We start from the raw sequence: 13043 nt of genomic DNA, 5'->3' as shown, positions 1-13043 counted from the left end.
CCGTAGTGCGGTTGTTTGAGCATTTTCATGGTTACCGTGTCTATATAACCCTGTTTTGGCTCCAAACACCCCCAGTCTCTGTGGTAAGTGTTTCTCTTCCACCTTCACTGCTGCTCTAATCAGACTCTTTCTCTGTCCCTCCTTCTCTTCTTGTCTTTCTCTTTCCTCTCTCCACTGTGGCACCCCATCTCTTTTTGGGTTGAACCTCCACCTAACAATTGTACTCCACTGTACCCCATTTCTCTTTCATTGTGTCTCAATCCATCCCTGTCTCCCTCACTTATCTTCCTCCCTTGGTTCTGTGTGTATGCTCCCTGTGTGACCACACCTTTGGTGTATTTGTGGCTCTTTGTGTGTATGTGTGTGTCTTCTCTGTGCTCATACAGCAGCGGAGGAAAGGGAGACCACGTAGCAGTAACCTCAGTGTATGTACCCTGTCTTCCCTGTCTTGTCTCTCTTTTCCTCTTTTTTCTCTACCTTTCACTCTCACACTCACCTGGAACTTTTTTCCTCATTTGTCATTTATCCATGTTGTATTTTTTATCATGGCAGGGGTTTTCTTTCAAATTGATTCGGAAAACCTTTTCTGGCATGACCAAATCTGATGCCAGCCCAGCTTCCAAACTGAAGCCGTCATTCTTAGCTTATCTGAGTGTGCGTGGGTGCAGTGGGTCTGGAATCGCTGCACACGCTGCACATCCCCTGTCATCATCAACAGCCATGCCACACTGTCTCGTGGCCTCTGTGTCTCTGTCTCTCTTCTCTCAGATGCTGCTAGTGCTCTGTTGCTCTCTGTCCTCATGCCTGCAGTGTGCTAGTCTATAACGACGTCCTCAATGTTTCCCCGCCTGTGTTGGAGTCTCCATTCACACCTGCATGCAATAAATTGTTTGAAATGCGTTGAAGTGGGACTGTATTTATGTGTAAGTGTGTGTGAGATGAGAGACAAAAAAGAGGAATTTGGAATTTGGGGATGTGTGCGTGTAAATTGATGTGCTATTGGCATTTTCAGTGCTACTCCTATGAGGCCAGATTGACTGGTGTTAAATATACATCCGCCAACCTGTCACCTGTTGGTTCATTTGTCTAACACACAATAACTGGAAAACTGTCCGGCTCAGCAGCCAAAAGGATCCAGCACTGAAGAAACCTGATGTGGTTTACATGTCCAGGTCAGCAACTTGTGACACCATAGGCTCACAGACATAGGCTGTCCTGCTTTCCCGCCTCAGAGTATGAAGCCTCTGCCCTGCAGAGGATGTTCTCATGTGGGTAGAGGAGTCAGGACAACCCCTATGTACCTGCATGGCTGGAGGAAAGTAGAGGAATTGTGCAGCCTGGAATGTGTCATGTTCTGGGGGTTGTGGGTGGTGAGGATGGAGGACTGTTGCAAGTCGTACTGACATTTCTATCTCCTTTATTATTTTACAAAGCAAGTTACAGAAGCATGGAAGGCATGGCCGTTTGCCATCATCTCTTTTACTTTATTTCTTGTTATTCCTTTTTTCTTATATACTTTTTTCTTTCTCTGTATTAGAGCTCGGCAATTACTACACTCAGGTGGCTACCAATGGAGACATGTGATGTGAATGCTTAAAATATATATTATTTTAATCATCTGGAAACATGCAAGATCCATCACGCCATTATAAATAGTTTAATTAAAGAAATATAAACGGGAGCTCTTCACATTAAATCCTGTTCAGTAACTTGGTGCAGAATGACTGATAGTTTTAATTATTAGATGGATAATTAAGATCATATGCTGATATTTTTTGAAGGAGACAAATAATTAAATGGGCACCAAATCTGGCCCATGGGCTGCTTTTTGCCGACCTCTGCCCAATAACCTGTATACATTTCTTAAGTAGCATGATTGGAAAAATGTTACTAATGTGGTTGAGGGTGATTTGGGAGGGGATGTGGGAGGACGGCAGGTGGCTTAAAAAAACTGATGCCATACAAACACAAAAATACACACACATACACACAATGTCTCTTGACCCTTGCAGACAACACCAACTCAACAATCAAACGAAACATCTATCCCCCCTCTCTCTCCCTCCCTACCTCGTGGGTTCTCGCTTTCTCTCTCAGACCATCAATGACAACAGTCCCATGAAACGCTCTGCCTCATCGCTGGGCCACAGCAGGTCTGGGCGGGGCCACAGAGACAAAGGAGGTGCAGACGACTACAACATGGAGAGTGTACCTGAGGAGGGGAGAACTTCCAGACATGGACACCGGCGAAAAGACCGGAATCATCGTGCATCTGAGAGATCCCTCTGCCGCTACACAGAGGCTGACACAGGTGGGAAAGAGCACAAACACACACAAGTAACCACACATATAGACAGAGAGCAGAAGCAACAATTATTATAATGTATTGACTAAAAACCAAAGATTTTGTGCCACTTTTGATTGTTGCTTAAGTGTGATTCGTATTACTATCTAATGCCAAAAGCAATCTTAGTGTTTTCATCATACACCAATAATAACTTCATTAAACTCCACCACCAGGCCTGGGCACAGACCTGAGCACAACCACCCAGTCGGGCGACCTCACGTCCAAGGACAAGGATCGTGACAGAGATCGTGGCCGGTCCAAAGACCGTAAGCACCACCACCACCATCACCACCACCACGGCTCAGTGGACAAGGAGCGCTATGTAGCAGAGCGAGGTAGCGAGTACGGACACAGGCACTCGCGCGACCGGGAGCACGACAGAGAGCACGACCGGGAGCACGACCGGGAGCACGACAGGGAGCACGACCGGGAGCACGACCACGACCGGGACCACGACCGGGAGCACGACTACGACCGGGAGCACGACCGGGAGCACGACAGGGAGCACGACCGGGAGCACGACCGGGAGCATGACCGGGAGCACGACCGGGAGAGGGAGAGAGAACGGGACCGGCGCTGGTCACGATCGCCCAGCGAGGGTCGCGAGTGCATGACGCACAGACAGGTGGGCTTCTGGGTAGTTGTGTGCATGTGGTGTCCATTATAAAAAGTAGTGTTATGACCACATGTTCTGTGTTATGCTGAAACATATCAAACAAGGGCTTGATGGTGCCAACTCGTGCAATCAACATATAATGCCTTGGTGGTATTTTCTGGCAATAAAGAAACATTGTACTTTATGCTGCCCTCAGTGTGACGTTTCCAATGTGGTTTTATTCTGTTATATATATATATATATATATATATATATATATATATATATATATATATATATATATATATATATATAAATGGACATGGACCTATATGTTTGACTACATGAACACAAACATATTCATTATTGTGGGTATAATCATGTGATGTTAAATTAAGTCTGTTATCAAATCACTGTTCCAACAACCAAACAAATATGCATACAAATGTATATTTGATACCTAACTAATGTCCTTATTGCCCTTCCTTAACGTGTTTTAACTGCCAATGTTTTCTCATGTTACCTCCACTTCCTTTCCTTTTATAGCATCCTTTCCAAACACATAATCTAAAACATTTCCAATTAGAATAGGAAACAAAATGAGTATCTCCCTTTGCTGAAAAACTTCATGCAGGATTCGCACACCGTTTTAGCCTTATATATTAAATGATATTATAACTTGTATTACAAAAGCAGATTAATTGGGGAAGAATTTTTTTGCCCAATTCACTTTTGCCTTTGTATTGTAAAGAATGAGTTTCTAGAACTACATACTTGTCCCACAGCTCACAAACAATACATTCAAACCAAACACATTGTATGTATGTTCAGTCCTCATATTTACCCTGTTCCTCATCTGTTGCTCCAGAAATCAACCCTTTACCCTTCTTTTCTCCTGTCGTCTTTCATTTTATTTCCTCTGCGTGACATTTTGCTTCTCTGTGTATGGTGCTGTTTGGAATCTCATCTTTTTTGTCCACATCCTCTGCTCATTTCTGCCTTTTTATCCTCCACTCCACACACATTATGACTGGTGCTTTTATTCTTGTTCTTGCTGTGGTTCTTGTCTTGTCTTTCTCTTTTATCTGGACTTTATTGCTTTCTCTCTGCTTATCTATCTTTCTCTTTCTTTCTTTCTTTCTTTCTTTCTTTCTTTCTTTCTTTCTTTCTTTCTTTCTTTCTTTCTTTCTTTCCTTCCTGTATTTGTTTTATACTCTATCTTTCCCATGCTCTTTATTCTACATGTTCTGTCGTTGAATTTGTGGTTCGTTCTTTTTATTTGCTTTATTTCACTTTTTGTGTAGGGCAGTAGTTCAGTCAGCGGAAGTCCCGTCCCCTCAACCTCGGGGACCAGTACGCCACGTCGGGGGCGCCGACAGTTGCCTCAGACCCCTGCAACGCCCCGGCCGCATGTTACCTACTCCCCTGTTGTCCGTAAGGCCATGCCCACACAACCTGGGGGACCACAGGGCCGACCCCCAGCCCCAGCCCCCCGCCACTTTTCTCCAGAGCCTCCCCAAGGCCAGGGTCCTCCTTCCGCTGGACCCCCAATGGCCCACCATGGCACATCCCGCCAGGGTCATCATCCCCCACCTCGCTGGGGAGACACAGGTGGAGGAGGCGACTCCATGGAAGGGGATGGCTGCTTCTACAACCAGGACTATGAACCCCATCATGAACCACCTGCCTATGAGCAGAGCCCCATGCAAGGTGGCAACCCCCATCCCCATTCTCTGGCCAACCACCCACTGCCGCCTCCTCCACAACCACAGCCACAGCCACATAACCCCCATCCCCTCCCTCCACCCCAGCCACACCCTGTAAAGAACCCCCACCCTCATCCACCGCCCCACCCACAGCCCAGTCGCACCTCACCTAGGACTGCCGGCCATGCGCCCCCTCCCACCACCGCCTTGACTGGTCCTGTACAGGGCCAGATGCAGCCTGCTGCCCAGCGCCGCTTACCCAATGGCTACCGCTCTTCTTCACCATCCACACATCTCCATGGACCCCCACATACTGGGCCTCACAAGGTCCCCCCTCCAGCTGGGCATCCCAGAGGTCCCCGCAAGGGCCTGCACGAACCCTACACCGAGACGGAGGACGACGACTGGTGCTAGCCTCTGGGGGTGGGGGAGGGGTGTAAGGAGAAAAATTAATTGATAGATGGACCAAAAGATGAAGATGGGAGGCTGAGTCTGAGCTCTGACTGCCAAGGGAAACCATGAATCTTTCTGTCTTGCCTGTTCAATGTTTTCCTCTCCCCCACTGCTTGGCATGTCCTAGTGATGGTGGGATAGATAAAGGGATAGGTTTCAGGATGAAGGGGTGGTACAAGAATGCTGAGGCAGAATCTGGAGAAACAATTGGTGTCAAGGGAAACCACCTCCATCTTCTGCTTGCATTGTTGTTGCATTCATATCTTGATGCCAAATAAGACCAACCTCAAAATGCAGTGTTTAAGGATGCAAGCAGGAGGGGTGATGGACACTAGTCGTTGTGTGTCTTAAATTACGCCTCTGGCAACGAGCTACAGCCACTTACAAGATGTCAAGAGTTGCGACTCGACAAAAGACACTTTACAGTCTAGGAGACAAAAGAAAGACGCACTGTTTTTTTTGTGCATCTCAAAGCTAACTTCAGTTTAAGTTAGCTGGAAAAAGAATCAAATCCAACCCTCCCAGCCACCAGTTGCATATTGATGAGTTTTTATCATCTGTGTTTTTAAATAAGAAACAACACTGACAATAAGCCCCTCCACCTGTATTAGGTGGAGGGAGGGCTAAGTGGGTGGAGAGAAGTAAGGGAGCATTGCACGGGGTTGACGTGTCTCTTGGTCTAAATCTATTGGACAGGATGGGTGTGTTTGGGGTGTTTAACGTTGTTCCCGGAGAACACCCTCCTCCCCGAAACAAACAATGTGACCAACCTCAACCCATGACCTCTGAGAGAAGAAAAACAAAAAACGTGGAGATGGGTTTCAGAAACAAAAAAACAATAACTGTTTTCTGCAGTATTTCTTCTTCTATTCCTGCCTCTTCTTCCTCCTTCTCTATTACTTCTTCAAAACATTGAAGCTTGAATCTTCTGTTGCACCCGACACAGCTTCGTTTTTTAGACTTGCGGAGATGTACACCCTGTGGAATCCTGCATGAATGATACAAAAAACTAATAATAACAATAGCATCAATGAGAATCTAATGTATGTGGGGGGAAATTTTATTGGTCCTTTCTGTTGTGGTCTGCAGGGTTTCTCTCTTTTTTAGTGAAAATGCCTTTCTGTTTCTCTCTCTCTCTATGACATTCCTTTCATTGTACCTTCATTTACACTGAAATCAAGTGACAGAAGGCTACAGGGAGATTGGTTAGTTATGTATGTATATCTCGAAAGGAACGAAATGATTATACTTTTTTGCTTGCTTGTCTGTATGTTCTGTGCGAGATGCCTGCCACTGATACAGCTGGAATTGCACAATTTTTTTGTGGAGTGGAACTTTTTGTAATTACAGTGGAAACAACGATATACCGGGAAGCAGGGTAAAGTGGATAAAGATGTGGTGTCCATATTGGTGACAAATCAGTACGTCTCAAAGTCTTCCAGGGTTTGGGGTTAAAACAGAGACATCCGAGAGAAAGAGACCAATAGAAAGGCGGAGAAAGGAGAGAAACTCTTCATCGTTGTTTTCTTTGTTATTGACCGTAATGATGGATAAACAGATAATATAATAACTTCTAATGATCATGATGATCTTGATATTAAGACAGATTCTCTATATTTGGTTTGATATTCTGTTCTGTATCTTTGTTTTCTTTTGAGCTCAGCTAATCCTTTTTCCAACCCTGAGGTGGAGCTCTATCCCACCGTTGCATTGTGGGAGAATGAGTCAGCAGGAGGTCAAGCATGAGTCAGAGAGCATCCATAGCAGTAAATAGCTCTGTCTTTCTTGTCACTCTTTTTCAAAGTCTATATAGAATTTAGACAGTGGAGGAGTTTTATTGTGAGTCCCCTTTAAAAATGTGTCAAACACAGCAGTTTCCGACAGGTTTCTGCATTTAAGTGGATGCATCTTCCTGCAGATGCTGAAGCAGAGTTCCACCACCGCTTGTGACCTTCCAGTGGCGCTGTATGACAAACAGTGTCCCTCCTAGTTTTTCTACCACTCCTTTTGCTTCACTTGTGATTCAGAGTTGTTCGATCAGCGCACCAAGAACACAGCTCAGCTCATTCTCTCACTTGTAGACCACCTCGTCTGTGCCCCCTTTGTGTAAACACAGTTCAGATGGGTTGGAGAAAAGATGCCTGGGCCTCGTCATGGTCCTGGAAAACATCAGTGTTCTGTGTGTATCACTCCTGTATATCTTGTATTTATTTCTGTGTGTTTCTCTGTGTGCCTCAATCTAACACTTGTCACTAACGCACACCACTGTCAGTCCCAACATTATTATTATTTTATTTATTTGGCCTACATTTTACCTGGAGGCCTATCACATGTTGACCAGAGAATGCACCGAAAAAATAGAAAAGAAAAAAAAAACTGCCTATTAGTGTCTTTCCATTCTCAGTGGAATGTCACAGACAAGTATTTTTTCAAATCAGAAAGCACACTAAGTATGTAGCTCCAGGTTGTGGTGCGTGTGTGTTAGTGGGGGTTTTGCGTGTGTGTGTGTATGTATGCGTAAGTGCGTTTCAGATAGATTTTTGGTGTTTTGTTTTTGTGCTTACTGCTTTCGATTTTTCCAGAAATCCTTTTGAAACGTTTTAATCAAGTCATCTTAACAATCTTTGACTGTGTGTGTGTGAGAGAGCTGTCAGTAACCCCCTGAATGAAACATGCAAAGCCCCAAACATTCACCATCCATCTTTGTGTCTATGCTGCAGTGAAAACCACTAACACGCTGATTAACCACACAAAGTCTTCAAAAAGCAATGTAAAGACGCTACTGAGAAGAGGAAAAAAATGAATTTTCTTTAAGTACAAAAGATTTAAAAAACAAGGAAAAAATATCTAGTTCCAGAAATGCATGTGCTATGTGCATGCCACACCGTGGGTTAACAGTCATCTTCAGGACATAAAAGAAAAAAGCAGTTTAATGAATTCAGAGGAATTAATAAAAAATAAATAAAAAAAGATATATAGGTAGATAGATGTTTTTAAAAAGCAACGTTTCCTTTTTTTCTTCTATTTTTGAGAACAAAAAAGGTTAAAAATTACCCAAAAAAATGTCTAAAGAATAAAAACACAAAAGAGACTTTGGTGAGAGTTTGTTTTCTTCTGTTACATGGGGTTGAGGCACAACACAACCATGTTCGGGACACCGCAAAAAGAACTGTTTAAAAAATATATATACAAAGAAAAGTAAGTACAGTTCAGGTGGTGTATTCTTCCTTCTACTTTTTGTGGGGGTCAGAGGGTGCAGGAGCTAGCCAATTCTGATGATGTACTCATTATAACTGGCTGTGGAACCTTTGATCTCTCACTCACTCCCTCTCTTTTTCTCTCTCTCTAACTCTGTCTCTCTCACACTCTTATCTGTCGCACTCTCAAGCTATCTCACCGCTATTTCTACCAGTGCATTTTGTAATTCCAAACAGAACTCTTCCTAAAGAATAAAATCCAGAGAGAATGCAAACCGCTTTGCCTCATTTCTTGTCCACATTATTGCTTCAGTCTTTTTAACTGTGACGATGTGTGTTGTGTGCGTGTGACTCAATTTGTGCTTTTAACAAACCAAATGTTTACGAACACTTTTACCCCCCAAAATGCAACGTTTTTTAAAACGAACATTAGCTGGAAGTCTTCTGTCTTTGCTGGCTCTTTTCTGTGTCATTTCTGAGTGCATTGCAGCCACCTGTTGGCAGGAATCTGTATTGCACACGACAAACAAAATAAGGGCCAACTCATTCATTGGTGCTGGCCAGGTACTGTGGGCTTTTTTTGCTGAAAACTCGAAGACATGAGAAGAACTGCAGTTGGGTTATAATTCCCCTAAAATAAAAACATTATTAACATCATTAGCTCAGTCTTGAGTAAACACACCTGGCTAGGGAACAGTGTTTTAAATCACCCCGGTTGCTGTGAGTTCAGCTCATATGTTTCTGTGATGCTTGAATAAGAGCAAGTTTGGAAAATACAAATATCCTCAAGAAAAAAACCACCGTAAGCAATGTAAGCTTATGCAGGAGGCATAAATGTGGCAGCATATTCCTTCACAGTGAGCTTACGAGTGAGAAAGGGCCAGAGGGAAGGGAACGGGAGGAAATAAAGAGTGTGAGTGTTCAGAACAGTCTAAATATGAGAAGGCACACAAGGGAGTGTTTTCACAGATATGTCCAGACGGTTCCGGCCCTGTGTACATAGACAGGGTGCTCTGGTTTCAGCCAGAAGAATAAGCAGCTCAGTTGGGGCCTCATGGGGCTCACACAGGCACTTCCCCCCACATTCCTTCTTCTGTTTTCCTGGGCTAACACCCCCCCCCCCCCAACAACGGTGAATCCCTGTTGTGCCCACTCTAAAGTCGGTCAGGGCGTTGCATCCTAAAACATACAGCCGGCTTTAATATTAAAGTATTTAAAAGCATAATTGTATTTTAATAGATGGACATAATTAAAACTTCACAATAATGACTAATCAATTAATTTGATAAAAACCTCTTTAGCTTCTGGTGGTTCAGCTCAGAACAAGTTATGCCGTTTGAGATTTAACTAAAGTTCTGTCAACATTAGGACTCCCTTATCTTGCTTTCTCCATTGTAATGGATTACTGATTATTACATTGGCATTTATCAACTCCACAAATAATGTAATTTTGTACTTAACCTTTTAAACCCTTAATCAACGACTATTAAAAGACAGTAACACTTATTGAAGAGCCAAAGGACCCCGGTTGTTCTCAAGTGTATGCTTAGACAATGGTTCTGCAACCTCCCCCTCACTCTTTGGACCACAATCTCCTGAATTGTTGCTGCTTTTGTCCTGTAAATCAGTGGGGGGATGTGATGTTGTGGGGAAAGGAAGCAAACTTCTTCACACCCAAGCCAGTTTCACACACACACACACACACACACACACACTCTTCGACCCAAAGCAAATCCCCAACTAATTTAACAGCAGAATTTTTTATATAACCCATGGCTCAGACATTATACATGTACCCCTCATTACTGCCATGCTCTCTTGTAGGTCTCTGTTAAATAACAAACATCACTCCAGATAGAGTACAAAAATGTTTAATAAATACTGAGGTATTTGTCATTGAATGTTTTACATTTGAAGTCAACACATTTCCAGTCTTCATTCAGCACTGGTCCCCACACCCACAACATACTACATCTGGTGAGCTGTACATTTTCATTCAGACAGCTCAAGGCCTCATTCGGATGAACCAGTGTCCTTAGTTCCGCCCTTCCCAGTCGAAGCCAGTTATAGTGAGCCGTGGCCAGTAACTAGGCCAAAAGTCACCGGGGCTACTTCACGCCGCAGGGCTGCTTCCGTGTTTTCCCGTAACATGCCCCGGCATGTTCAGAGTCCTGCTCGGGACGTTCAGAACACACCGTACCGGGTGTTCCTCCAAACAACCCCTGAAGAGGCCCTCTCTGAGGCGCGTTCACGCTCCCAAGGCCGTGTAGTAAAGTACAATTCCTTTGATCTGCGCCGGGTTTCAACACGCTGCAATGGCTCTCTGGAGAAGCATGGGGGATGGGGGTGCTCCCAGTTTGCTGCTGCAGTTCACGTAGTCAAGCAACACTGAATTTACACTGAGCTGCTGAGGGCAGATTGCCTGCTCAAGTTTGGCCTTTTTACAAGGCAAAAAGTCCGGCTCCATGGCCGCTTTGCCCCGTCTTTTCCTCGAATGCTGTGCCGGGCCAGTCGGGCACATATTCTCCTTGTTTTCTGCGTGACGGCGCAGCTCGGTGGGAGAGCCTGAGACCTCCTCTCGGGTTAAAGTCCGCGGCTTCTCGGTGGCAAGCGAGGCGGCACCCAGGAGCTCGGTTTGGGCGCCAGTGGGCTCTGTGGTCCCCTCAGCCGCGGGCTGTTGTTGTTCATATCCTCCTGCAACACTTTCCGTCGTCGCCTGCGCCGCATGGTACATGTCCCGGGCGGATTTCATTACCAGAGTCAGGAGGAGGCTCCGGTGGAGGCGGAGGCCTCCTCTCTGGGTGCGGGAGCTGTACAGTTTCCCCAAAGCCACGACCATGATCCTCTTGGCCTCTGCGCTGACCTCCATGTCACAGCTTGTTTTGAAATTAGTCCAGGACAAACAATCACAAGTCAATGTTTGTGAATTCAGTCTCCACCCGCTGACTTCACACACAGACACAATACAGACCGGGTGCAGGGAAACTACTTATCAACTCGTCGACGTCACTCCCCCAGCGTCATAAGAAAGAGCCCCGCCTTTCGGCCTCATACCAGTCTGCTATTTCCAACAGCCTTGGATGCAACAACTGGTAGAGCAACTGTGGCTATTTTAATATATCAAGATATGTAACTGTTTAAGTACAAACCAAAACCATGAGCAAACTTAGATGCGATGAGAAAAATGGCCTTGTGATGTAACAACAAACAAGGTAAACACACCCCAACATTATTGCAACACTGCTCAAACCCATACCACAAAACTGAAAATAGTATGGCAATTTATGGTTGAGCTATTTTTGGCTTTTTTAAATAAGTTAATATGTGCTAACCTGCATGTTAAACTAACCTCTTTAGTTTTAAGGTATTTTACATGTTACAATGTTGGACTAGCAGTCCCCCGTCCGACAGTATTTTCCCAAAGCCGGGCCAAACATGCACTGCATAGGCTGCAGATCCAATCAGTCCTGACTGTGTTCATGGCAAATTTATTTAGCTGTTGCTTTAATAATCAAAGCTCAATTAGGCATTGAATGTGCACATATTGGTGGTTAAACAAATGAAAGATTTCAGATGAATATTTTGCCAATAAGTTTTAATTTCTTGAATCTAGCCCACATAAATGGTGTTACGTCACACCAAAAATTAACCATAAAATACCAAATTAATTTGGTTTCAGACTGCTGTTGAATTAATCCAGATAGTAAAATACATGTCAGGCAGTTCTAAATGTTTAAGGACAAAATAACTAACACATTATAAATTGATCACAATGCATTGGTTGGATTAGCAAAACCTGGAGCAGGAACAATCTAACCTGTGAAAAACATCTATTTGTAGTCTTTCTCACACCAGGGATGAATACATTCCATACATGCTCAGTGAAGAAAGCCTGTCTATAACAGTCTCTGTGCGCTCCTTCACTCTCACCCATCCCCCAGCGTGTATGTTACTTCCTTTTTCAGAGAATATATGCCCATATTAAGCACATCCTGCTCCTGTGGCACATTCAGAGGAAAACCCATGACGCGTGTGGGAGCCCTTGCTTCCTGAAGCCATTTAAAGTAACAGTCGTGATGATTGCTTCAGGGCTTGCTACTTCCCTCAGACCATATTTGGGCAGTGGAATCCATTCCGGCAGGTTTTTATCAGTCACTACAATGTACTCTTGAACTTAATTTACAGTTCGAACTGGATATACGGAATATCACATCGATATGACAGCATAAACATATTTTTTTACCCTGGGGCATCAGGTTAAAAGTGTGAAGCAGATTTTAAGAGAAACAGAAAGAGGGTAATCATTTCTTTCCAAGCTGCTCTGCACTTCCAGAGGAATTTGTGGTATGCAGTTGATTGTGTCTGGTGGGGGTAAAGGTCAACAAAACACCAGCTGCAGAGGATAACAGCCTGGCTGTACATTTTATTTGCTAAAGGTCTGACTGTCAGAAAATACATATAACATGTATGATGCATTCCTCTGTTGTAGGAATGCATAAAATCGGCAAAAGCAAATTTAATAGACTAATTTATAGGCAATCCTTACTATATTTGTAATTGATCAGTCTCCTCTCTTGAACAAACAATTTAATTGTGTTATAGTGACAACACCAAATACAAACATATCCTCCTACAGATGTTTTTAAACTCAGCCCAGCTCAAATCATTATTCGAAGTGGAGGGACAGTTGTTTTTGGACATTTCAGTGCAATCGTAGATTAAAGAGGGCCCTCTTGTGGTCTTGC

At 44.0% G+C, this 13043-nt stretch overlaps 2 protein-coding genes across 2 annotated transcripts in view; one reads left to right on the top strand and one right to left on the bottom strand.

Moving 5' to 3' along the window:
• Positions 1–5239, top strand: part of LOC117734603 (voltage-dependent P/Q-type calcium channel subunit alpha-1A-like) — a 77579-nt gene extending 72340 nt beyond the window's left edge. Inside the window, 4 exon segments of the mRNA XM_034538787.1 lie at positions 2098–2311; positions 2521–2732; positions 2883–2972; positions 4247–5239. Of these exon segments, the coding sequence (XP_034394678.1) occupies positions 2098–2311; positions 2521–2732; positions 2883–2972; positions 4247–5062 (1332 nt within the window). The 3' untranslated portion in view covers positions 5063–5239.
• Positions 5240–10153: 4914 nt separating this feature from the next.
• On the bottom strand, positions 10154–12197 carry ier2a (immediate early response 2a). The gene has a single exon (XM_034540464.1). The coding sequence runs from the start codon at positions 11165–11167 to the stop codon at positions 10601–10603; it is 567 nt and encodes a 188-aa protein (XP_034396355.1). The 5' UTR covers positions 11168–12197; the 3' UTR covers positions 10154–10600.
• Positions 12198–13043: the final 846 nt, after the last annotated feature.

Source organism: Cyclopterus lumpus, chromosome 8 (genome assembly GCF_009769545.1).
Source record: "Cyclopterus lumpus isolate fCycLum1 chromosome 8, fCycLum1.pri, whole genome shotgun sequence".
Taxonomy (NCBI): Eukaryota; Metazoa; Chordata; class Actinopteri; order Perciformes; family Cyclopteridae; genus Cyclopterus; species Cyclopterus lumpus.
This window is presented reverse-complemented; position numbering and strand designations above follow the sequence as displayed.